We start from the raw sequence: 26,438 nt of genomic DNA on the forward strand, positions 1-26,438 counted from the left end.
TAATTATGCTTTTATCTTATTATTAAATGCCCTCCCTTTTTTTTATCTTCCCTTTCATTTATTTTTTCCTTAGTTCTTAGAATCTTAATGTGATCTCCCTTTTAATCCATGTCCTTTTATAATGGTTTCTTATGTATGATATCTTATGTAAATTATTGACCCACACTTTGTTTTGTTACTTGGAAGACTGTTTATTTGTTGTTGTATCTTATATTTGTTAATAAACACAAAAAGTTATCTATGAACGTTTTTTACTTCATGGTTATTAATTTATTTAACATTATTTCATTTAATCAATGTTTATAGACACCTGTAAAATGTCAAATATTAGCTAGTTACGCAAACGCAAGGAAATTACAATGGGAAGCCAACAGATGTCGCAAATACCACACTTTAAGGGGATGCGCTAGCGCATGAGACTTGCCAATGACCGTAGAGAAGGGGATTCCGCATTTAATAATTAAAAAAATGGCAGTCTATGTAAAGCATAATCGCATTCGTTTTGTAATAACAAATATAATTATTTCAAAACCAATTTCTCTTTCTAGTGACCATAGCCCAATTCACAAATAGACAATTTAAAGAATAAACAAAAACTGGCATACTGATTCCTAGACGATGCTGAAATCTAATTCAAATAATTCTCAAAACACCACTAAAACCAATCCCGTATTTGCGGTGTTGACACCATGTACTAATAATAACAGGTTTATTAATTTTATTGAAACAGGCAGGGAGGGGAGGGGGCATCCGAGTGTGCGGGGTAGAGCTGTACAGTAAACAATTCTGGTACGCTTGCAATGATATAGACCAGAACTGTATGCTAGTGCAGACGTCGCATGCCGCATGTGCACGCCTGTCAGTGGATCCTCAGTGCACACCACATCCATACAAGCTGGACCAGGAGGAAAACAAGCTGCGCTTATTCTGCCTCTCCTCGAGGGAGTGTAATTGCATGATGGGAGAGAAAGGAGCTGCTGCTGCTGCTATTATGAACGAATATAAAACACACCACTGATATTCGGTAGGCATTGGTGGGAAAAACAAGCAAAGCGCGCAGCAATGGAGAACCAGGCGGCGATGGAGCCGCAGAGCTACGAGGACGTTCGGAAAAGCGGTTATCTCCGCAAGCAGAAATCTATGCACCGGCGCTTTTTCGTTCTCCGGGCTGCCTCGGAGCAGGGCCCAGCAAGACTTGAATATTACGAAAACGAGAAGAAATTCCGCAGCAAGTCACCGGTTCCAAAGAAAGCGGTTAACCTGGACTCTTGTTTCAACATCAACAAACGGGCAGATTCAAAGAACAAGCACATGATAGTGCTGTACACCCGCGGGGAGAGCTTTGCCATAGCCGCGGACACTGAGGAGGTCCAAAACGAATGGTACCAGGCCATGCTGGATCTACAATGTGACTGTAAGTCAAATTTTAAATGTTCCCTGGTTTAAATAAATCTGTCATACACATACATGCTGCAGCATAGACATTTGTGGTTGTGGTTGCTTATCCTGCCCATCAACGAGCGTGTTGATGGGAGCCCCCTTGCCTTGAGGTGATCAATATTTGCAAACGTCGAGTCAAACGCACGTTCTACCCCACCCGTCTGTTTAATGTAGCCACCACACCTGGAAATGTGGATGCACAATGTATTAAAAGGGCACAATTGGTTACTATGCATGATTGGTAAGGCGTTAAATACAATTCTTTCATATTATTATATTTATTTGTACTGTTTATAGCGACGTTTGATACAGTAGCACTGATTTTTTGTAGCCTACTCGTGTCACTCTACAGAACTACTATCATGCGTAGAGTGGCGCATTGTGCAGCGGACGCTGCTGCAGCGCTTACGACTGTTTTTGTTTTTCTACACATTTGTGCGTGTAACCTACATTTATGTCATAGCTATAGCGCTACTGCCAGAGTGGGGAGCAGCATCAGCAGTAGCATCAGCAGCAGCGCGCTTATTAAAATACGGGTCTTCTCTAGCTCCATATTCCTTATGTTGTGGTTGAACGTGATCCCCCACCCCACCGGCCACCGCTGAATGAACCGACCGTCGGGTTGAAGAGCAGGCTAGCAAATGTGATGTTATATAGACGTTAGTTGCCGAGCAAGCGTTTCTATAACTAGTTATATTCGCCATTTGTATCCTTAGGCTCCTATAATAGATTCACTTGGCCGACGTGTTTTGTATCCAGCTAGTACACGGTCTCCCTCTCCTTAAAATACAATCACAAATTGGTCATATGGGTTTTATGACTAACATTGTTCATGAACCCATAAAGTGGCTTACCTCACATCATTTGAAATATGTATTTATTAATTGCATAATTTAATTTAATATTATTAATTTGATATGGTTATGAGTTAACATGGATAAACAATTGAAACATTTTTCCTAATATAAAGGAACACTGTATAGATAACAGAAATAACTATTTACTCCATCTGCAAAGTTTTACTACAACCAGCAAGATATTGCCTTCTTTGTATTAAAGGGATTGTTTACCCAAAATGTAAATTCTGTCATCATTTACCCACACCCATGTGGCTTTTAACCAATTTGTTTGTTCATCCGTAGACCATCAATAGAGAAATGAAAGTAGGATGGTGCCTTGCTCTGTTCCAGTTTTGATAGAAAAAAACACTAAATTAGTGCAAAATAACACATTAGTCATATTCTTAACACGTGAAGTAATTGTATAGCTTTGTGTCAACATATTCTAATTTAGTTTATAACTGAAAGCTTATTATTAGCTCTTACTAATATCTCTCCATTTAAAAACCTTTAAGATACACATTTAAGATGCAAGATGAAACACAAAAGAACCAATTGATATCCGACCTGTCCATGCATCCATTCTCTAAACCCATCTGTCCTACCCAGGCAAAAAAGAAGTGCACATCCACTTCCAAGTACTCTATTTTTGCACACTAATTTTGTACTTAATATGCCAAAAATTATTTTTTAGTACTTTTTAAGATAATCTTTAGAACATCTAGTGTAACTATCCGTGTTTATTCAGAGACACTATGCGTATGAACTAAAATATGCTAAACTATATATAAAAAAATGTATTTAGGTACCACTTGTAGGGAACTTTGTATGAAAGACGGGTTCAAGTTTAAAGAGAAACTATTGTCCGATTCAAGATTTTACATTTCCTTTGGTGTGTAAGTGTGTATTAGCACATGGTAATGATATGCAAAAGGCACATACCCCAAAGTAAACGATTACGCGAGTTATCTTTTCCAACATAAATCTCTTTTCTTGGACTACAACAAACACACGGATTGGAGGCAACAGTTTACTTTCTGGGCCGGTTGACGTAGACACGCCAATCATATCATAATTTCTTCCGCTTTGACTCACAGCCTGTAAGTTAACTCCTGTTAGCATTGCATTGTGAACTAATCATTCAAACATGGTAAGGTGTGTCACATTTCCAGCTGACGTCAGAGGTATTCAGGCCAATCAGAAAGTACAGATTAGCTGGCCAATTGGGGACACAGGGCTTTTCAGATCAATGAGTTTTGTACAAAATCAGAGTGTTTGAGGAAAGCAGAATATGTAAAATAATGTTTTTTAACCATAAACCATGCGAACACATTGTACCAAATACACAAAATAACATATTTTTTAGCAATGAAATAGGTGCACTTTAAAGGGACACAAGGCAGCATTTTTATGTTAATAAATCATCTTCGTAAGTCGGTATATGGTTAAATGACTCATTACATGACGAATGAAGACTCTCTCGCCCGCCCCTACCGTCTGTAGGAAGAATACCCCACTTGCAAGTTCGCTGTATCCGACCCGGTGTCCTTCAGTCTCGTATAGTCTTAGATATAGAACGCATTTTCTCCCAGACACTAGGGGGAGCTAGTAGAGAAATAATACTCAGACTTGCCTTGTGTGCCTTTAATAAAAGTGTTAACTAAATAAATTTTTTAATACAGATAAAGTATGTTAAAAGTGCATTTTAGTTCAAATTCATGGTTTCTCAAAATAGCACAAACAAGTACACTTCTTATGATATAATAATATTATTATTTTGTGTATTTAGTATAATACAAAGTGTTTGTGTGGTTTATGGTTAAAAAAACATTATTTTCCACATACCATACATTTTTGTAGCTCCAGATTTCACTCTCTTCCTGAAACGCACGGATTTGAAAAGCTCTGTGTCCCTGATTGGCCCTGAATACCTCTGACATCAGCCAGAAACGTGACGCTCCTTACCATGTTTGAAAGATCCAGTTGCTAACAGACGTTAATTTATAGGCTGTAAGCCTGAAGCGGGAGGAATTATGATAATGTCGGTCTTGTCTACATCACAAACAAATGTTTGTTGTAGTCCAAGAAAAGAGATTTATACTGAGACGGTAACTTGCGTCATTGTTTACTTTGGGGTTTGTACCTTTGCATATCATTAACACGTACTAATGCACACTTACACTTGTTTTTTGAATATGACAATAGGTCGTCTTTAAGAACATCTTAAAAAGTTTTTAAGAACATTTTTTAGTATATTGAGTACAAAATTAGTGCATGAAAATAGAGCAATTAAGGTACATTATGGAAGTGTACTACTTTCTCACCTGAGTATGCAGGGTCATGAAGGGCTGAAGCCTAACTACCTGTCACACTATTAGTAAGTTGAAGACTGACAAACAGACAGACAGACAGACAGACAGACAGATAAATAGATAAAATTCTATCATGTAAAAAAAGGTAAATGTTAAGTCTATCTGTATATGTCAGTATATGTTTATTTTTTATTATTTAATTATTGTTATTCAATTGCCTACATTTTTATTTTACCTGTAGGTAAAACTCCTGATGACTGTGGCAGTGGAGGAGATGGTGGACTTCCTTCCCCAGGCCCTGCCTTTAAAGAGGTCTGGCAGGTTAAAGTCTGGCCCAAAGGTTTGGGCCAGGCCAGAAATCTGGTTGGAATCTACCGACTTTGTTTGACAGACAAAACCGTCAATTTTGTCAAACTAAACTCTGATGTTGCAGCTGTGGTCCTCCAACTAATGAATGTGCGACGCTGTGGCCACTCAGAGAACTTCTTTTTCATTGAAGTGGGTCGTTCTGCAATGACAGGACCTGGAGAATTCTGGATGCAAGTTGAGGATTCAGTGGTGGCACAGAACATGCATGAGACCCTACTTGAGGCCATGAAAGCTCTAAGTGAAGAGTTTCGACAAAGAAGCAAATCCCAGACTGTTGGCGTTACTTGTGGAGGAGGAACTGCCTCTAACCCTATTAGTGTACCATCTAGACGACACCACCCAAATCTGCCACCCTCCCAGGTTGGTTTCTCCAGACGTGCTAGAACAGAAACCCCTGGAGTAGCTCATAGCACCAACACATCCCCAATTCCACGGCATGGATTCTCTAGGTCACGGACAGCCAGTATTGGGGCTCGAACAGAGGATGGAGGGGGCAGAGCAACAGCACTCAGCACAAGCCCAAGTCTTAATGGGTCATCATGCTCAACTACACCTACCCTGCGACCCAAACCCACACGAGCACCCACCCCGGCTAAAATAACTCTCAGCCTTGCTCGGTACACACCTAACCCTGCACCCTCTCCAGCCCCTAGCCTCTCATCTAGCTCTGGGCATGGATCAGAGTGTGGGTTAGGTGGAGCTGCCTTTGGGACTGTCCCAATCTGCACCTATGCTCGAATTCCCCAAAGAGTGTCCATGTCAGGATCTCCCAGTGATTATGGTTCTTCTGATGAATATGGCTCCAGCCCTGGTGAACACACACTGCTAGCTGCAGGGCTTTCTGCTGCTCTTGTTGAAGGTGGAGCTAATTATATCCTGATGGGACACCGAGAAGGTTCTCACAAACGTGCTCATGGACGCAGAATTCTTCGTCGGTCGTCTGCTCGTGAGTGCGAGGCTGAGCGCAGGCTGCTCAGCAAGCGTGCTTCCTTACCCCCTGCCTCTGCCCAGGACCGCTTGGTTCTGCGCCGTAGAGAGGAGGAAGAGGAGGATGAAGTGGAGTATGCAGTGATGTCACGCAGTGCAAGTAGAGAATCTTTCACATCACGCCGAGGCTCAGGGGGTTCAACTACAACATCATTAGTGCAGGACACTTCAGCAAATAAAGGTGTTAGCACTAAAGGGGGACCTGAAAACCCAATTGAAAGTGGCTACATGTCTATGTTACCAGGTGTTACAGCTCCTCCTGCTTCATTGTCGCTATCCGTTTCTGGTTCAGATGCAGTGTCAAAGGGTGGCGATGAATACATGGCCATGACCCCCAACAGTAGTGTTTCACCCCCTCAGCACATTCAACAGCCAGTCAATGAGGGATATATGATGATGTCTCCAAACAGTAGTTGTTCACCTGATTTACATGGCCTTAGTGGATGCATTTGGGGTAGCAGAGGGAGCATGGAGAGTCGGGCAGGCAGTGACTATATGAACATGTCACCTATCAGTGCCAGATCAGCTTGCAGTACACCTCCATCACACCCAGAGCAGCAACCACTGCAGCCAAAGATGGTCTATTCTTATTTTTCTCTGCCACGTTCATACAAACATACCGCCCTTTCAACCCATTTTGAGGATAATCTAGACAGGGCTTGTATTGGTAGAGGTGAAGCTGGAAGAAAGATTGCACGTGGTGGTTACCATTGCGAAGGGGACACATCTGTGGGCTCAGGTGTTGGTGGTCAGCTCTCTCTGTCCTCATCCTCTTTCTCATCTAGTTCAGCTAGCAGTGAAAGCCTTGAAGATAGGTCATTATCTCTGTCTGTAGGTGGGGTGGGAAGAGCAAATAGGTCTGGCACAGGACACAGGGTGGGTGGACTTCACCCCAAGGTCTCTACCCAACAGCATCACCAGCAGAGATGTGGACCAGGTGTCCACAAACAGGGTCATTTACAGCAGAGGAAGGACAAGTCCTCAAGCTTCGTCATGGATATGTCCAAAGCCAACACGCTGCCAAGAGTCAGGGAGACATTGCAGCCAACTGCATCCCAGAATCCTGGAGAGTATGTAAGCATTGCCTATCAGGGTGAGCAAGGAGGCCATAACAGGAGGAGTACAGTTGAACCAGGGAACTCCATGGCACAAGGCCATCGAAGAGCTTTTCACCGACCACAGTCATGTCATGGTGCAACTGCCAACCTTCCACGGAGCTTCTCAGCACCCCTTGCCACCTCAATCTCTTTATCATCGGAATATGTGAACATGGACATAGGTAACTCACATTCTTCACACACTCCCTTGTCCTCTTTCAAACCTGCCCCCAAAGTCAGAGAGGATCTCACAAGAGCTCCTCAGATGGAGCAAAAAGTGGAAATAGGACTCAGGAAGAGCAGCGCTACCACATCTGTAGATGTTGCTGCTGTTCCTTTTACAGACTATACTGAGATGAAATTTGGATTAGGGGCAGATACAACATTAAAGTCCCCAAAACCTGGTCAAACGCCTCAGCCATCCTCCATGGAACAGGAACATAACATGAATTTCTCTTCACCCAAAGCTTTTTCAAACGTGGATCAGGGTGCTCGAGTAGTCAGGGCAGAATCATCAGCAAGAAGGCGGCACCGCTCAGAAACATTTATGGTGCCTCCAACTCATCCCCTGTCTCCCTCTGCTTCCCCTTGTCCTTTTCCTGAAACACCCCATGGTGCTCCACCAAGACAGCAAGGATTAGAGAGTAACCTCTGGGCCACTGGTCAGCCAACTTCCCCACAGTGTGCCAGCCCTGGAGCAGCAGCTGTGCCCACTGCCCAGAGTTCACCCTTATGCTTGGAGCAAGGCCTAAACTACATTGATTTGGACTTAGTCAGTAGGGAGAACTCTCATACCAGTGTAGATGGACCCTCTGGTCCTCACTCATTTTTCTCTCCTTTAGTAGGAGGAGGTTTGACTGGGGGATTGGGTGGGGCAGGAGGAAACACCACCTCCGGCATCAACACATATGCCAGCATTGATTTCATCAAGTCAGAAGAAATGAGAGTCCATCAGAACAGCAGGAAGGATAGTAAAGGTAAAAGCATAGTACACTACAAAACCTGATTCACATTTTTGCTCTTGCCTTTTAACTTCATTAAGACCTAGATGCTCTGCTATTTATTTTTTATTTATAACTCACAGCATATATATTCATGTAGAAAATGACAGACGTAAATCTGCTGTACCGAGGCTCACAATGATAATCAATATTTATTTCAAAAGAAATAGTGAAGCAGAATTTGCAAAGTCTCCCTTATGCAATCTCAGTATGATGTATATTGGTTTCTGCATGTTTCGTGATTAAACCCGGATAATATAATAACTAGTCAAAACTCATGTAACAACCAATGAGATGCAATGTTATCTACATGCTGCAATATTTTAACTTTCCGCACTTATCTCCATGTTGCCATGGATACATGACATATCAACTGCGAAATAAACTCAAAAACTCAATGTTTTCTCTCACAAACGTAGCGTTTAGCTTGTGAAAGCATATATTAAACCACTCAAGTCATTTGGATTACTTTATGATGAATGTATGGGCTTTTTTCGCCATATTGACCTCCATATACAGTTAGATAATGTGACACTTTTTAATAATTTTTTTGTCTGTGTTCAACTGAAGAAAGGAAGTCATATACAGTAAATATTTAAGGCTTATTTTTGTTATAAACAATAATAAATATTGTAAGAGGTCTAGTTTTTTATTTATACAGCTCAGTGTCTGGTGTCATAAGTGCACTAGGGATATAGATAAAGAATCAACTCCTGTATTGAAGACAGATCATTAAGGCTGTTGGGTTTGTTTTATGGTAGAGATTGTGAGTACTGGCATGCGTTTGTATCTGTGATGTATGTGGATAGAGAATATAGCATATTTGTGGCCTCTCTATGTGTTTAAAAGGGATACCTCTAAGCAGCCCTGTATCCACATGTATATTTAACTCACTGCGATTGAAGATAATTATGGCTATTTAACTTCAGTCTTGCTGAAAATGTTCCTAAATGAGGCTTCGCTGCTACTCATCTCTTGCCTGCTTTCTCTTTATTTCTCATATTTAGTTTCTCATCTTGACCTTCTATATCTTATTCTCTTTAGTTTATTTCCTAAAGAGAGACTCTCAGTCAAACTCTTAGAGATAATATTAGTCAAACAACTATTTTGATTCATTTTGTTTAGGCTAGAAATTGATAATAAAGGGTGATTTTCATATGTAATTTACTAAACATCCAGTAGCATGCTGGTGATCAAACAGCTGATGCGTGTAGTATCTGGTCTTTGTAGGATAATTTGCTTATTTTGCTCCTGGTTATCGCAAGCTTCAGTTCAGTGTACTTCAACATGTTCATGTTTGAAATAATGTTAAAATGGACATTTCACAAGAATTTTTTAAGATGTAAAATAAATCTTTGGTGTCCCCAGAGTACGTATGTGAAGTTACCACTTTGTAGGTGCGAGCAAAAATGTGCCATTTTGGGGGTGTTCTTTAAAATGCAAATGAGCTGATGAAATGCAAACACTGATCACAATGATGGTGGTTTGTTGAAATTGAAACTCAATTGTGCTGTCAAAATTTCTCTCTCTTTTTCTCTGCACTAAATGGCAGTGCTGTGGTTGGATAGTGGAGATTAAATGGATAGTTTGGCCAAAAATGATATTAAACCCATGATTTACTCACCTCCAAGCCGTCCAAGATGCATATGTCCATCATTTTTCAGACAAACACATTTTTTTAGTTAGAAAATGTCTTAGATGTTTCAGTTAATCAAATGTGAAGTTACAGGGTCCACTCCTTCAAGTCCAAAAAATGTGCATCCATCCTTCACAAAATACATCCAAACGGCTCCACGATTATGAAAAAAGGCCTTTCGAGGGTAATCCGCACCGTTTTGTTGTAGAAATATCCATACTTAAAACGTTATAAACGAAAATAACTAGCTTCCGGTAACACCGCCATCCTAGTTGCATCCACATTTAAGATGAGAGCGCATGCAGTTTATGGAGGGTTCTGTGCTGCTGCTCTGTGAAATTCTTAGCCTGCATCACTAAGTAAAGTGCGTACACTACTCTCTCCTGAATACAGAGGAGTCTACGGGTGTTTTCACACATACACTGTTTAGGTCGGCCCAAATGACGTGTTGGTCCGAGTACGGTTCGTTTGGGTCAGTGTGAACACAACAGCCGCACTCTGGTGCGCACTAAACGGCCGCTCCGAGACCGCTCTGAACAGGTGGTCTCGGAGTGCCTGCTGCCAAACTCTGGTGCGACCCTTCTATGGTGTGAATGAATTTAACCAATTACAATAAGTTCTCCACATGTTTGAGCCACTGGGCTTCCGTCGTGACGTGAGCCGGGTGTTATATTGTGGGTTAACAACAAACAAGGCAATCTTGGTCCGTTGCAGAAATTCACTGTCTCCTGGACGTTTGAGCTGATTATTTTATAAATGCACAGCTGTCCTCCACACACAAACATTTGTGCTGGCTCCGTGAGAGGGGCTTTTAATAGAACAGTTGCGCAATTTCGCGTTAAAGCAAAGAAACTTCGCAAAGACGTGCATCGTTTATCTCCATATCTTGTTAGCCTTGGTGCGCACCAACATATGTGAAAACACCCTAAGATGGCGGCGTTACCTGCTAGTTTTTTTTTATTTATAAAGTTTTAAGTATGGATATTTCTACAACAAAACGACGCGGATTACCCTCAGAAGGCCTTTGTTTATCCTCGTGGAGCCGTTTGGATTTATTTTGTGAAGGATGGATGCAAATTTTTTGTACTTGAAAGAGTGGACCCCGTAACTTTGCATTTGATTACATAAAACATCTAAGACACTTTCAAAAATTACTGAAAATGTGTTAGTCTGAAAAATAATGGACATATGCATCTCGGACAGCTTGGGGGTGAGTAAATCATGGGTTTAATATCATTTTTGGCCGAACTTGGGGTTATATTATTAAAATAAGATCCCCTTCTGACATCACAAGGGGATCCAATTTTCAATGACCTTATTTCTCACGTGCTTGCAGAGAATGGTTTTCCAAAACTAAGTTACTACGTTTTTCACATTTTCCAGGTTGATAGAATCACTGGGGACCCAATTATAGCACTTAAACATGGAAAAAGTCAGATTTTCATGGTATGTCCCCTTTAATGCAGAGTGCAGCTAATCTACTTTTCTTTTTGAAGCTGCCATGTGTAAGATTTTCTAGCATAGTATGCAGTGAAGTCATTCAAAGATTGATTTTCTTGAAAAGTACAAACACTGCTGCTCTGCAGTACAGTATCTCCAACATTGCTCTGATTATTTAAACAGCAGCTATGTGAGTTTGGGCCGGGATTATCTGTTTTTCCTAACAATAGAAGACGGGAATGTTTGTGGCACAAAAATACACACTGCAGCTTAAACAGATTTTTAATAAACATTTTAGTATGCCCTTGCCATTACAATAGTATTGTAATTTTTTTGTGGGTGGTTGTTAGGGCGTTGCTATGTAGGGTTTTTGGGGTGTTCTTTTAACACATTTTAACGTGGGTGCCTTATCAATCCCAAATAATAATTGAAAATGTCCCATTTTATGTAACTTGCACTACCTCACATTGAAAGAACAAAAATGTGGCATCCTACAAAAGAAATGTTAAGGTACAATTTAGTTGTGTGCTATGTTTGATAAGCATCCAGAAGACCAGCTTTTTAACTGCTTACCAGCAGAAAAAAAGAGAGCATGCTGATGAAAAAACTGGGCTGGAAATTGTGTAGGACAAACAGCTTGAAAGACAAAGAAAATGTTTTAAGTGCTTGAAAGGCACCACAGCATAAAACAATAGTGTAAGAGTATTTGGCCTATGAAAGACAGTAAGGTTGAGACTAGATGGAGAAAGAAAGATAGATTTAAAGAGACAGACAACGAATTAGACGTCAATGCAGGTATTGTGTGACTCAAAGTGACGCTCTGAAGGCTTTACCTCATAAAAACCCAGTCACCCCAGTGGTGCTAAGGAGGGAATCTGCTCCGACCAAGAGCTGTCTAGACGAACAGGTTGCTGTGGGTCATAGGAGCTGTAATCTAGCCGACCCATCAGCAGGCCAAATGAGAAAACATTCCTTTATAGTGGAGCTGAAAGACAGGTCTTTACTCACATCAACATTAATGTGTGGCTGCATATAAGGAGCTCAGATGCAAAAGCCGTTTAACGCCACCTCCGTCAAAAATTATATTAACAGAATGCTCTTGGCACGTATTATACGTTCATCAAATACTTTCGCTTTAAACCTGCTTAATCCCGGCCTCAGGCCATTCATAAATATTGTTTTGTTGGCAAACGCACTTGGAGAGTTTTGCATCTGAGCTCTTCATATGTGTTTTGTGTATGTGCTCTAAATTGCAGTTATTCCTTACATAACCCAGCTGTGGTTTTATATTGAATAAAATTGGTGAAACTATAATCAAATTCATCCTAGTGTAACCCTATAGTATAACATACTTCATGGGATTCGGGATTGGATTTGTTTAGAATAGTCCACTTTTTACGTTTTGATTTATTTATATGCATGTTTTTTGTACAACTCTCCCTTCGTAAGCTGCTTTCATCTGCTGATCCTACGTCGTTTTTTGTGTGTGTTTGCTTTGTTTGTTGTTTTGTTCAGATTTATTAACTGCATTAGAAAGTCTTTGTAGTATACATCTGACTACAACTTTATTGGACCTGGTAAAGCATAATCTATTTAATAAGAGACAATTGTAATTTCATTGTATTACACAGAAATTCAAAGCCCCCCAGAAATACATCATCACTGCGTGGAGCATTGATTCTCAATCAAAAAGTGAATTGTAACTGGCATGGCAAGCTCCAAATATTTTTAAAAAGCATGTGGAAAAAAATATCATCTATTATTTGGTAGAACTATTGCGTTTTACATGCAAACACGGGAATGTTTTTGTTTGCATACAAAGAAAGCAAATAAATCATGGGCGTAGATTTAGGGTGGGACGCTAGGGACATGTCCCTAGCAATATTCAGGGAAGACTGAATTGTCCCTAGCAACAATTTCGACCAAACAATTAATCTGTATTTATATATAACCACTAATGTCCTTCTTATTCTTGTGTTTTCTATTTTTTACTTATTATATTTTTTTCAGGAATCATTTAAATGAGACTAGAAATCTTTTGCAATCCCGTTCTGTAAAAATGACGCTCTATGTGGTACACAAACGGTTAACAGCTTTCGTTCTCTGCAATGCCCGCCTCCGTAACTCACATCGCTAATATGATTGGCTTTTCATTTCTTTAGTCCCGCCTCTCTAATCACATTGCTAATATGATTGGATTAGCATTTCTTGAGTCCCGCCTCTCTAAATCACATCACTTTATGGGCTTGTCTTTACTCGCTACGTGTGATAGGATGGTTTCACTTTGTACAACGCGCCAAAGTTCACTCAACAAGACGCGCGTGATTATTCGGGCTACAGGTAAGTGAGGAAGAAAGTATTATTATACCCACTGTAACTGTTTCATTCACAAAATACGGAACAAGTTGTGTCACATAATGATTCAAGGACAGTGTTTTCACCAATACACGACAATCCCATGTTAACCTGAGGAGTTGCAAACTTTTGTCAACCTTTTATAAATGGGGTAGCAAGGTTATTTAGGGGGTCCCTAATCCATGAAAGAAAATAACCCCAACATGGTAAAAACATGAATTCATGTCATGATTGCTGAATACTTTACATTACTGCACTGTGGTCATTACTTGCACAGATGTAGACATAATGTAAGGTTGCATTTTAAACTTAAAATATTTTTTTTTCACACTGATTAACTGTCTGTTAATGAAAAGAAGATTTAATGTGAACTACAGAAACGTTAATAAACGTTGTTCAGGAAACAGCATGATATACATACCAACTTCAACACTGGGATTTTTTGGCAAAATTAAATTAAGAATTAAATATTAATCGCATATTCTTCATTGTTATAAAGTAAATATGGTTATATCTTACAATGTGATTTTCTTTTTTTTTGACAAAGACTTACACAGTTACTGTTTATTAGGCTCTAGGACATAACAAATTGTTTATTATAAATTTGGGATGGCCGGGGGTGGTGAGTCAGATGTTACTGAGTAAAGTGCATACTGAGTTGTCTGTTGTTTATGTCAAGTAAACGGTGATAAACAGTTTTTGCAATGCAACCATTTTATTTATGTCCCCACCAATGCCAGAATCAAACCTACGCCCTTGAAATAAATAGTCGTCTGTTCCTCACTGAAAACTGTCAAATTGATTAAGAAAATGTGAAATATAGCACAATTATATAGCACATAATAGCCTTTTTTTTTGACAGCCACAGTTGCACTCAACATGGAAACTCATTTTATAAAAAGCTGCTTTTAGTACTTTTATGATGTTACAGCATGTCAGTGATATATTACCTGTATGTTCCAATAATTGATTATAATTAATAAATAAATAAATAAATGATATATTGATAAATTATATATTGTTTTATTAGTTGTAGTGTTTTATTAGTAGTAGTTATTTTTTATATTTTTTTATATTTGAGTTTAGTACTGTATGTACTTGCACTGGCAATGACCATCCTGGTCCCGTTTCACCATCTGTTATACTGTATATATAATGACTCTGAATGCACTTTGTACTTTTTTTAAATGCACTGTTAATATATGAAGAGTTCAGATGCAAAACCCTGCTAGGTGTGTCTGGCATGATTTCTTGTTAATTAGCATTTTTTATCAGACTCTTTGTGTATTCTGACTTAAAAACGGTATTTCTAAATAGCCTGAAGGCGGGAGTAAGCAGATTTGATGTGAAAGTATTTGATGAACGCATAATATGTGTTGAGATTATTCTGTTACAATCATCATCTCATTTTTTTTGCATCAGCAATCTTCATATGTTCTTTCTTGACCTTTTGAAAGTTATATTTTAATGTTTTAAAGCTTGGTTTCTTTCAAGCCTAGAGGTTTCTATGACAGAAAAAATCTTGGATCGCTCATGCTTTTGTAGTTTAAGTGAAAAGGTTTGATGCTTATTTTTGGACTTTCGATATTTCCTACGTCAAAGGAAGACTCATTCGTTTGGTTTCCTTAGTGATACTAATGAGAGTGTTGTTCCTTTTCTCACCCCTGCTTGTCTGTCTTTGTCCCTCGGACTCCCTGTCAGCCAAATATTCACTTCCAATCTTCTCCATGTCGATAGCAATACGACACACACACACAAACTCATTAGGTCGAGATCCGCACAGGTCTAAAATCCAGCGTGATAGTCAAGGGCCTTGTTACCATCTGCTCCTGTAGCTTTAGTTACTACCTGCATGCCAGCTGTTTTAAAAATAATTTTTCGCAGTATAAATTTTACATTTCTGCATTTAGAATGGGCCTGTTCTTCACCGTATCCAAATACACCTGAACCTGCTAGTCAAGGGCTGCGTCCAACACATAAGGCACACAGCAAAATCATTAGTGTTAAATGTACACCGCTTATATGAGCATCACCAGACCTGGTGATACCCATATATATATATACCAGCAGTGTACATTTTGCTTTGCACCCGCCTTGCTTTCCAGCTAGTCAGAGCATTCTACAATCCTCTTTCAAAAGCTAACCAGATAAAGACAATTCAGAAATCAGGATGTGATGTAAATAAGGCCTTGATGCCTTGTGAAAACCTCCATTGCACATTTTGCATATTTTCCTTAAAGAGCCCCTATGGTCCGATTTACGATTGTACATTTCCTTTGGTGTGTATAAGTACATGTTCACGATATGCAAAAGGTACGTAGCCCAAAGTAAACGATTACGCGAGTTATCATCTTCAACGTAAATCTCTTTTATTGGACTACAACAAACACACGGATTGTAGGCAACCGTTTACTTCTTGGCCCTGTTGATGTAGACAAGACCGACATTATCATAATTCCATCCCGGTTTAGACTCATGCTGCGTTCAGACCAGCCACGGTAGAGTCGTCAAGCGCGAGTGATTTCAATGTTAAAGGGAAACCAGGCAAGTCTGCGTAATTATTCTCTACGAGCTCCCCTAGTGTCTGAAAGTAAATGCTTTCAAACACACTGTCGTAAAAACAAACTGTTGTCCCTCCCCCCTTGGAACCAAGTTTATCAGCTTATTTCCAATCCAGTTATGTTTCCCTTCCGTCAAGGGTTTTCGATGCTTCTTCCCCGGCTCTGCCATTTGCAACAATCGCTAGCCGTGTTTAGCTCGCCTGCCTCTGTGTTGTTTGCCGTAAAGTGATCCTGCTTCTCGTGATATCTGAGACTTTGCGAGACTGAAGGACACCGGGTCGGATACAGCGAACTTGCAAGTAGGGTATTCTTCCTACAGACGGTAGGGGCGGGCGAGAGAGTCTTCATTCGTCCGGTAATAGTCATTTAACCATATACCGACTTACGAAGATGATTTATTAACATAAAAATGCTTCCTTGTGTCCCTTTAAGTCAATATGAAGACACATTGACGCGCGTCTGGAGGTCTCGCGGCGCAAATGAGGTGTTTAGTGCGAAGCGTTAGACGCGATTCCGCCTCATTTGCGCGTCTAGTCCACGCGAATGGTGCAAATTGAGCATTTCCGTGGCAAATGCGCGAGTTGAAAACTTTGCCACGTTAAGCAACCAGGAACTTGCTCTAGTAGTGACGTGTTTACAGAAAGCGAACAGATTCGCAGAAGCCCCTCCCATGACGCAAAATTCCGCGTGAAAGTCTAGATTAGTGGTTCCCATAATCCAGTCCTGGGGACCCCCCTCCCAGCATGTTTGAGATGTCTCCTTATATGAAACACCTGATTCCACTCATCAGGCTCCTTCCAGCCTAGCCTGATGAGTGGAATCAGGTGTTTCATATAAGGAGAAATCTAAAACATGCTGGGAGAGGGGTCCCGAGGACTGGATTTGGGAACCACTGGTCTAGATGACTAGAATTTCACGTGAGGCTTTCATGCGCGAATGAAGCTAGTAAACTCAGAATGTTCAAGCGGCAAACTAGACGCGGTAGACACGATTTTGATGCCTCAAACGCGGCTGGTGTGTACCCACGGTCAGCCTGTAAGTTAACTCCTGTTAGCATTGCATTGTGACCAAATCTTTTAAACATGGTAAGGAGCACCACATTCCGGCTGACGTCAGAGTTATTCAGGCCTAATCATAACGTACAGGGACTCAGCGATTTTCAAATCGTGAGTTTTGTACAAGATCAGTGTGTTTTAGGAAGAATGTGAAATCTGGAGCTACAAAAATGCGGAAAATAATGTGTTTTTTAACCATAAACAACACGGACACATTGTATTTTACCAAATACACAAAATGACATTGTTTTTAGCAATGAAATAGGTATTCCTTTAATGTACGGCAATTAAAATCTTAAAGAACAAACAAGGAATGGCAGAAAGAACTGTGATACTGTTTGGACTGCTTGGCAGATAATTTGTGAAAACAAATGGGACCCAACAATGGTTAAAACTTCTCCAAAATAGGTAAAATTACAATCCAAGGGGCTCAGCTCGTCCCTTTTTTACCCCAGCAGTTTATAGGGTGTATGCAAAAAGCAGTAATAATTTAGGCTACTATACACATTTCTGCCTAATATCCCACATTATATTAATATGTTGTAAATTAATCGTAGAACAGTTTTTAAATTAAAGAAAAAATACAATTGTGTTTTGTGTTTTATCATGAAAAAACCTCATTAGGGTGATGCATTGCAGACTAATATTGTAATAAACCCATATTTGGGGGGGTCTAAGAGAAAAAATAGACCTGAGACTGTTTATCTCATCCTATCAATTAAAATACTAGGTTTTTATAACTACTCCATTTTTATTTCTATTTATTTGTATAAGTTGGATCTTGTGTTGAGCTTTTTAAGACACCATGCTTAATAAGTTTACCTTCATCCTAGTAAACAGCTTTATAAACATGTGAACTTGTGAATTCCCGTGTGAAATATTAAAATCATAATTTCAGTGTAAAGCCAGACATAGATATACATATATTTATGTGTTTGTGTGTATTTGTGACTTTGAATGAGAGAATATGGATGTGTGTGAGTGGGTAGGTGCTTGTCTGCAGAGAGATTATGGTTAACTCAAGTGGGTGTACGGAGAGCAGTGCCAATTGATCTGTCTGCTGTTAACAAACCATCCACACACACACACACACACACACACACACACACACACACACACACACACACACACACACACACACACACACACACACACACACACACACACACACACACACATACACACACACACACACACACACACACACACACACAAATATATAAATATATATATGTACACACTTAGAGCAGGAGTGGGATATTGTTAGATGGATATTGTAAAAAAAAACAGAAAGACAGTTATAATGTGTGCGTTTAGATATTTTCAGGATGTGAGAGCGGCAGATACAGTAAGGTAAATCTGGCTTAAATCATTGGTGTAAATGCTTTGTATTTACACCACTTAGTTGTGGCATCTTGGCAGTGTAAAAACACCAGATCTAATAAATCTAACCAAAATATAATTGTCTTATACCGCAGTCAGCCGCTGCCCGCACATACCCAAATTCAAAGACCCATTTTCTTGCATAGCGATTCAAGCGTATGCCACATTTTGCCTGGCAAGGTCTCTCTCGCTGATCTATATAACCTTATCTATCACATTTTTTTCCTTTTAAACACTTTCTAAAACACAAACACTGATCCAAACACATTATCTTTTTCTCTCCAACAGCGTGCACACACACACACACACACACACACACACACACACACACACACGTCTCTCCCTTTATGTCTCTTTGTCTGTTTCATTCTTTCTCTGTCTTTGTCACTTTCTCCTTCTCTCTTCAGTAATTGTGGTATTCAGGCCAAATGTTAAATGCTCCCTCATTTGTAAGTTGCTTTGGATGAAAGCGTCTGCTAAATGAATAAATGTAAATGTAGGTATTGGTCTGTTAGTAGAAAGAGCCACTAATTTAGGATGGAGAGTCAGACAAAGATATTTGTGATTCTTAGTTATGCCTTTTACTTGAATATTTAATCTGTTGAGGACTGTTGTTGGATCAGTTTCACTCCAGTTCACATGAGATGTGTAATCTTACAGTTTTTTTCGATTGCTAAACGACAGTGGGCACAACTGGAGCTACATGTGCAAAACTCTAACTACAGTCTGCACTACCAAAAGTCACCTGAGCACAACTCTTAACATATGGCTCAAAACAGCTCCGTGCAGCCAAACACTAAACACAACCCTCACTGAGATAACACACACTGTCACTCACAACACACTGAGAGGAAAAACACTAACAGCAAACACCAATACACAAAATACTAACTTTATATCTTTACAGTTTTAACAATTTCAGTGATGTCACACCAAGTAATGTTTTCTTTAAAGAATGATTTATTTATTGATTTATCACAATATTTTTTTTAGAACATCATAATTTTTTAGGGTAAATGAAAATTAGCAGTTTGCTTCAGTTGTCTGTAGTAATTTACGGAATTACAGTAATGAGAAAAAAGGTAGAAACTTAAAGTACATGAAAGGTAATATTATTTATAAATGAAATATATATATGAAATTGGAATTTATATTTATATGAAATTGCAATCAGCAGTGTTTGAAAGGCACAATGCTGAAATCAATTGTGTTTTGAATGTGTGATTCACAGTTTTGACAGCAGTGTGTTAGCATTTGAACAAAGTGCTGTAAATCCACAGTGTTGTGCAGGTTGTGATTAAAGTCATGGAATAAGTGTGTAAAGTTTTGAAAACTGTGTTCAAGCAATGAAAAACGAACTAGAGTTTGGTCCACATGAACTGCTGCTGTGCAGACTGTAGTTAGAGTTTTGCACATGTGACTCCAGTTGTGCCCACTGGCGTTTAGCAATCGAAAAAAACTGTAACTTCTGCAATGGCTCCAATAATTAACATGTTTTGTTTGACCCGGTCCAACATCAACATCAGTCCAAAAATAAAATAAGCAGCAGTAGCCATCACATTTATGCATTTGCAAACATTTACAAGCATTGTATATTACAGTGCATTCATGATATATACATTTTACCTGGGATCACCTTCTGCACTGCAGGAACATCACAAGGTGTTTTGTTTCAAAGGTTTGGTTACAATGTTGCAAGCATGTAACCGCATAGTCAAAATAGAGAGCAACAGAATCCCAAATCTTTTATTAAAATCTTATATTTTTGGTGGTTACAGAACTAAAAACAATTTTTTTTGGGACACATGGCACAGTTTCCTGAGAATGACCCTGGTATTACTATGCACAGACAGAGTGGAGTCATTGTTGGGTGAAATATTTGCAGTGTTTGTGAGCATACTCACACTTTCACACATGGTGGAATGTCTACAGTGTGCTCACTGTGTGTGAGGTGCTTCTGACCGGAGTGTAGGCTGTTCTCATGCTGCTATGTCTTTGACTGTGACCATGTCTGGTCCTTTTAGTGCATTTAGACACTGTGTGTGTGTGTGTGTGTCACATGTAATATGACAGCAGGTTTGTGTAAATGCACACGCAGCAATACTGGCAGTCAAAAGGACAAAAATAGAAAACTTAAACATGCCAGTGAATAAAAACGCAGTAAAGGAAACGGGTCTAGACAGATACACAGAGATCCCATGAGACCTGTTTTAATAGAGAAATAACACAGAAAATCTCGTAAATGGTCCGTATTATTGCTGCCTATTAAGTTTTTTTGCTGTGTATGTGTTTCACTCTTTGAATGTGTGCTTAATATCTGAATCTTCTCATGCTGTCTAATGTCTGTAGACTAAACTGAAATGGATTGGTGCCTTTGTGACTATGTTATCCTCTGGTATGTTGCTTGTTATAACATTGACTGAGAGTATGAGAGTGCGACTGTAGGAAATTGTAAGCAATATGCTGTCACTGGTGACCTCCGATGTGTCCTCCAACATAATTTTTTCAGTAATAGATTATATAATTTTATGATTGTTGCCTTAACTTTTTATCATATCAGTTGTACATCAGCAAAAAAAAAAAAAACAAGATTTATGGTGCAAATGAATACTTTGAAATGTAATAAACTTAAATTTCATGTTTGACAGTTAAGAAGAAATAAGAAACTAGCCTATGATAAACTATCCAACTGTTAGAGTAGTCAGCACTCTTGGTTACTGAACCTGTCCACTTCAGATAAGCATTTAACACATAACACCAACTGTGACATTACAGTTAGGATGTATGCCCCCAATATAAACTTACACATCAAATTAATTACAGTGTTTTAACAATGCTAAAGTTTTGTTTTGCAGGTCCATACTGAAAAAAACAAACTTTACTCTGAAATGTCCATTTCCAAATCAATTCCAAACAATTAATTATTCCTTAAATTCTGTATCTTCGTCTGATACAGGCTGAAACATAAAATCTGTTTGCACACACACACACACACACAGAGCTACTCAAATGAGCTGCTCTGAGAAACAGCCAATCAGAGCAGAGCTCAACATTATTATTCATGACCCTTTCAAATAAACAAATCGTAGAGTTGTAAATGGACATGAAAAACATTTTATGGATTTTTTTGCACTTAATAAAGCCACATACATTCTGTGTAGATATCAGAGAAAAATGCTACTTATTTTATCAATGCATTCTTTGGCACCTTTAAATGATTTAATGACATGCTTTAACACTGATTTATCATCCCAGTCATTTTAGCCCCAGTTGAAAGGTGAACCCAAAGATGAAATGTGTCCATAGACATTGTACACTTAACATGGAGTGGTTGGTTGTTTTTATGTGTCCTCAATGAGCAGCAATTTTGCCCACTTATAGTTAACAATTATTGTGTTTTTCTAAAAGATGCCTAACCAAGAATTTCTCTCTGTCTCTTTGCAGATTGTTAACGTGTTCCTGTACTTAAAGATATGATGGAGAACCAGTCAGCACCTGTCCTTTCTGCGTGAGTGTTTGTGTGCACCTGATGTGAACTGAAAAATTGTGCGATTGCCCAAATCCCTCAGCAGAGACATAACTGCCCTTGCCTCATAATAACACATAGTCTCATTTGTTTTCATTGGTCCAATCGAAATAACATGTAACGTGTGCCAAAAGACTGTTGGTCATTTCCGCTAGAGAACACTGAGACAGACACGTCCTTCAGCCAGACACGAAGGGCCACTGCAACTCTGACTGCCAACCCGGAGCCAATGATATTCATTTTTCCTCTACCACAATCTTTAAAGTATTGTAAGACAGATGTTAAATAGTATAATAATGAATAAAACTATATTTAGCAGACATCAATATTATTTTACAAAATCTATCTATCTACATGAATATGTTTTTAACAAAGTGCCTCATTTTTGATTGTAGCCATTTTTACACAGGTCTCGATGTGCTCAGTAGAAGAAAAATGCTTCATATTCTTTGTTTTGCTTTGCTCATTCTTTTGTGTTCCCATGTGTTGTGTATCCCGAACAAGTTGAGAGGCAGGTGTTAAAGAATGCGAGAATAAGAGATGATGAGGATAAAGAGCTTTAATTTGGTATAGTTTGCTTAATCACATTGCCTTACTGTGTTATAGTGTGTGTGTGTGTGTGTGTGTGTGTGTGTGCGTGCGTGCGTGCGTGCGTGCGTGCGTGCGTGCGTGCGTGCGCTCGTACATGTATGTGTGTGTGCATGCAAGTTTCAGCCGTGGTGTGCCTCATTTCATTAAAAGATAGCTGGACAAAAACACATTCAAAAACTTAAAACTAAATACATACATTGTTATCTGATTAAACACTATTGGTAAATACACCTATTCATTGCACATATAGATACACACATATTTATATAAAAATACATCCACTGTTAATCTGAGCATGGTGGCATCAGATGGCTGGAGCACAAAATTTGTCAAAAATCTGATCTCTCTCTTCAATTGAATTTAAATTCAGTGTCAGTGTGTGTAAGAGAGAGAGAAGAGAGAGAGAGAGAGAGAGAGAGAGAGAGAGAGAGAGAGAGAGAGAGAGAGAGAGAGAGAGAGAGAGAATACTATAAGAATTGTCTTTATATAGCCACGGTAGTAAAACATTTTATTGTAGCATAATGCTATCCCCAGTATACTTCAGTCTTGCACACACAGACACATTAAGATTTTAAATGTGCCTAACTCAAATGCAATTACAGTTTGGATATCAGCAGACTGACCTACAGTCTACTCTATAAATTAAACACAAACACACACCTGGCCAGACACTTAATATCTGTCATCAGATTTCTCTCTGCATGACCTGTTGATGTTATTACACCTCTGCTGGGTTATATGCAAAGATACTCACATAGTTAACTCAACCTGTGATAATGAATGTGCTTTTAGTGTCCGCTTCTTTCATGTTAACATTCATTTTTGTCTGTTTAAAGGTAAGAGTAACAAGGGAACAGGGTCTTTAAATGCCGTCTAGACAGTGGTATCTCTTTTGAAACATTGCTAAAAGCATAGCACCAGTCGTATTAATAATTTAAAAATATATATTTTCAAGCACTTGTTTTGACTATTATTAACTTTGATGGCTTCTGCAGTTTTCTATATATCCAGTTTCAGTTTGTGTTGTTTAATTTATATTGTGTAAAAAGATCCTGTTTTAGTGCCAAAATCATAAATCACACACTATCATCACTCATGCACTGAACAACATGAGTGATCTCATAAAGCAAAACATTTCTGCTTTTTAATAACAGATTTTTAGTGACAGATATTTTTCTCTTTTGCCTGCACAATCTGCGTATTTTCTATCACTTATATGCTAATGTAAAGTCATATTTCACATAGTGAAACAGCTGCCTTCAGTTAAAAGGAATCTACATTATGAAGCCTTATAGTGCTTATATGAATGCCTTTTCTATCAAGTAAAAATAAGAGCCTCTTCTATGTTATGCATATTATATACATGCTACTTAATATGTAATACAGGTGACATGCAGTTGTTTTTTGCATTTAATACAGGTGACATTTGTTACACAGTGTTAATATTTATTATTCACATAACTTTGGCTATACAATGATTATCATTGATTAGATTACATGCACACATCTCACTCAAACAAATACAAATATCCACATTACCTCATAGTCTATATTTAGGATTAAACTAGCAGAACAGCAGCAGATGGTGATTATGATGGCGTACTGTAGGGTGGGCTTAAATGTTGCCCCTTAAGAGTTTTACCTCTTTGTTTGTTTTCCTCTGTAATCGGACATGGGCCTTTTTCAATCCACCTCATTATATAAAAAACAAAGAATGCGTCTTAAACATGAAATGGTTTTTCATGTGTGAGTGCGTATGAGTGTGTATCCATCATTCCAACTCGGCTTCTTCCATGTCTTTACTGTATTTTAATTGCCTTATTGTCTATATTAGCTCTTTTTAATACCCGGCAGCTGTAAAATATGCTTTTTATTCTAGACAAGTGTGAATTGTGTTTGAAGATTCTGCATTCAAAAACAGTGAGATTTTTCTTTTCCAGATTGATGATTTTATAGTCTGATGCAGAAAATTGTATGTACCCAGACTTTTTTCAGAAAACATTAACATGGTACTTACGTGATATAGAAATACAGCCAAGGTCATATGTATACTGTAACTAAGGACTATGTATATATAGTCCAAAAGAATAAAGAACAATACAAAATAAATCCTTTATTGTTTTTAGTACCTGCCAGTTGTTGGGGAAAGGGTATGATATGCACAATCAGGGGTCTATGTAAAATTACTAAGCAGATGTTTTTCTGTGTATCTAATGCTTTGAAAAATGTTGTATAAAGGGGTTTAATAAGAAAGATACTAGGCTGTGGGCTTCTGTACAGTTCTGTGAATAAAGGGAAATGTTGGGCTCGGGTGGGTATGGGAGGCTGTAAGGTATTATAGTAGAAATGTCTGTTCAATTTTAAAATTCCTTAATGAATATTGCCTGTGATAAAGACAGTGTCACTCCATGTTATGGACAAAGATGAATAACGAATGAGAGAACTAAAACGAGTGTCTTGTGTCTTTTTTAATATAGCCGTGAGTGAGTGCTCATGCATGTGTGTGCTTATGTGGTTTCCCTGGAAATGTGTTTAATGACCCTTATGAAAATTAACCATGTTACTATAAGTTAAACCATGCTACTACAAAATGACAAAAAAACATGCGTGTAGTAAAACCATCGTTTTTCCAGCCTGTGATAATAAATATGCACAAAAAAAAACATGGTTAGACAGAAAAACATGGTTAGTTTTCATAAGGGAATGTGTAGCCTAATATTAACCAAATAGATAAGTAGTATTTTGTTATACATTAAAGTTGTCTAAGAAGGTTCGGTTAGGGGGGTGTGATAGAATATACAGTTTTTACAGTATAAAATATTTTGCCTATAGAGACTCCCCATAAGCCACATATGCAAGTATGTGTGTGCGCGCGCACAAGCAAGTGTCTAGACAGACACCCGCCTCTGAAATCACTTCCTAGGATATGCCACCAGCCAGGCGCATGATGGCAATAGACACGAATGTGAGTACCAGCGTCTGCTTGTGTTTTTCAGCCCATTCTCGATACTCCAACGCAGCCATTACCCCTACCACCACATCCCCCGCACGGGAAGACACAAACACTCATCATTCAGTGTGTATGGGTAGCAAAGTTGGTCCTCTGAGGACACCATGTGGTTAATGTGGGGTAAAACATCAACAACATATTGGTTTTTGAGCAGTGCACAGAGAGATTCAGACAGATTGCAATTTTTTGACTACATACGCCTAGCCTACTCGAATATACTGCATTCGTATTGTTCTGCTTATTACATACTTACCATAAAATCATTCATGGTAATGATTTTTGAGTTTAATTATCAATATTACAATAAATGCGTGTTTAGCTATAAGTATAAAATAAAATAAGATAAGATTCTCGAATAAGTTTTGCTCTTAAATGTTTCTAAAAAAAGACAAAGTAATATTTGGTTGGTTCACACAGACAATAGGCTTGTTCAAGTTCATACGGCGCCGGAAGAACAGACAGTCGAATGACGTAAAAGTACCGTGAGCGCGATTCGAGAAATCATACGGAGAACTCTAATATCGACTCGCTCTCGCGGTACTTCGACGTCATTCGTCTGTCAATTCTAGCAGCGCCGCATGAAGTCGAACTATGGAAGGCCAATAGGGAAAAAACATGTTGAAAATACGTGTTAACACGCACTACGTGTTAACGCGTAAATCACGTGTTAACACGCACTACGTGTTAACGCGTAAGTGCGTGTTAACACGTAAATCACGTGTTAACGCGTTAGAAATCATGGACATGGAGTTTTACCACCATCTAGTGGTGTGGCGAATCTGACCTAAATACACAGAACTGACAGATAGATAGGATTGTAAATTGAAGTATTTTAT

General features: G+C 38.8%; 1 protein-coding gene across 1 annotated transcript; it reads left to right on the forward strand.

The window, feature by feature from the left end:
• Window positions 1-781: 781 nt before the first annotated feature.
• LOC135748769 (insulin receptor substrate 1) lies at window positions 782-24,898 on the forward strand. The gene is made up of 3 exons (XM_065267054.2): window positions 782-1,414; window positions 4,833-8,021; window positions 21,920-24,898. The coding sequence occupies exons 1-3, from the start codon at window positions 1,063-1,065 to the stop codon at window positions 21,925-21,927; spliced, it is 3,549 nt and encodes a 1,182-aa protein (XP_065123126.1). The 5' UTR covers window positions 782-1,062; the 3' UTR covers window positions 21,928-24,898.
• The last annotated feature ends 1,540 nt before the right edge of the window (window positions 24,899-26,438 follow it).

The sequence above is a fragment of the Paramisgurnus dabryanus genome, chromosome 5 (genome assembly GCF_030506205.2).
Source record: "Paramisgurnus dabryanus chromosome 5, PD_genome_1.1, whole genome shotgun sequence".
NCBI lineage: Eukaryota > Metazoa > Chordata > Actinopteri > Cypriniformes > Cobitidae > Paramisgurnus > Paramisgurnus dabryanus.

Bases quoted from the DNA above. Each gene is read 5' to 3' on its own strand.
- LOC135748769 (XM_065267054.2), top strand. From the start codon at position 1,063: ATGGAGAACCAGGCGGCGATGGAGCCGCAGAGCTACGAGGACGTTCGG. The intron at 1,415-4,832 runs GTAAGTCAAATT...TTTTACCTGTAG, and splicing joins GCTGGATCTACAATGTGACT to GTAAAACTCCTGATGACTGT.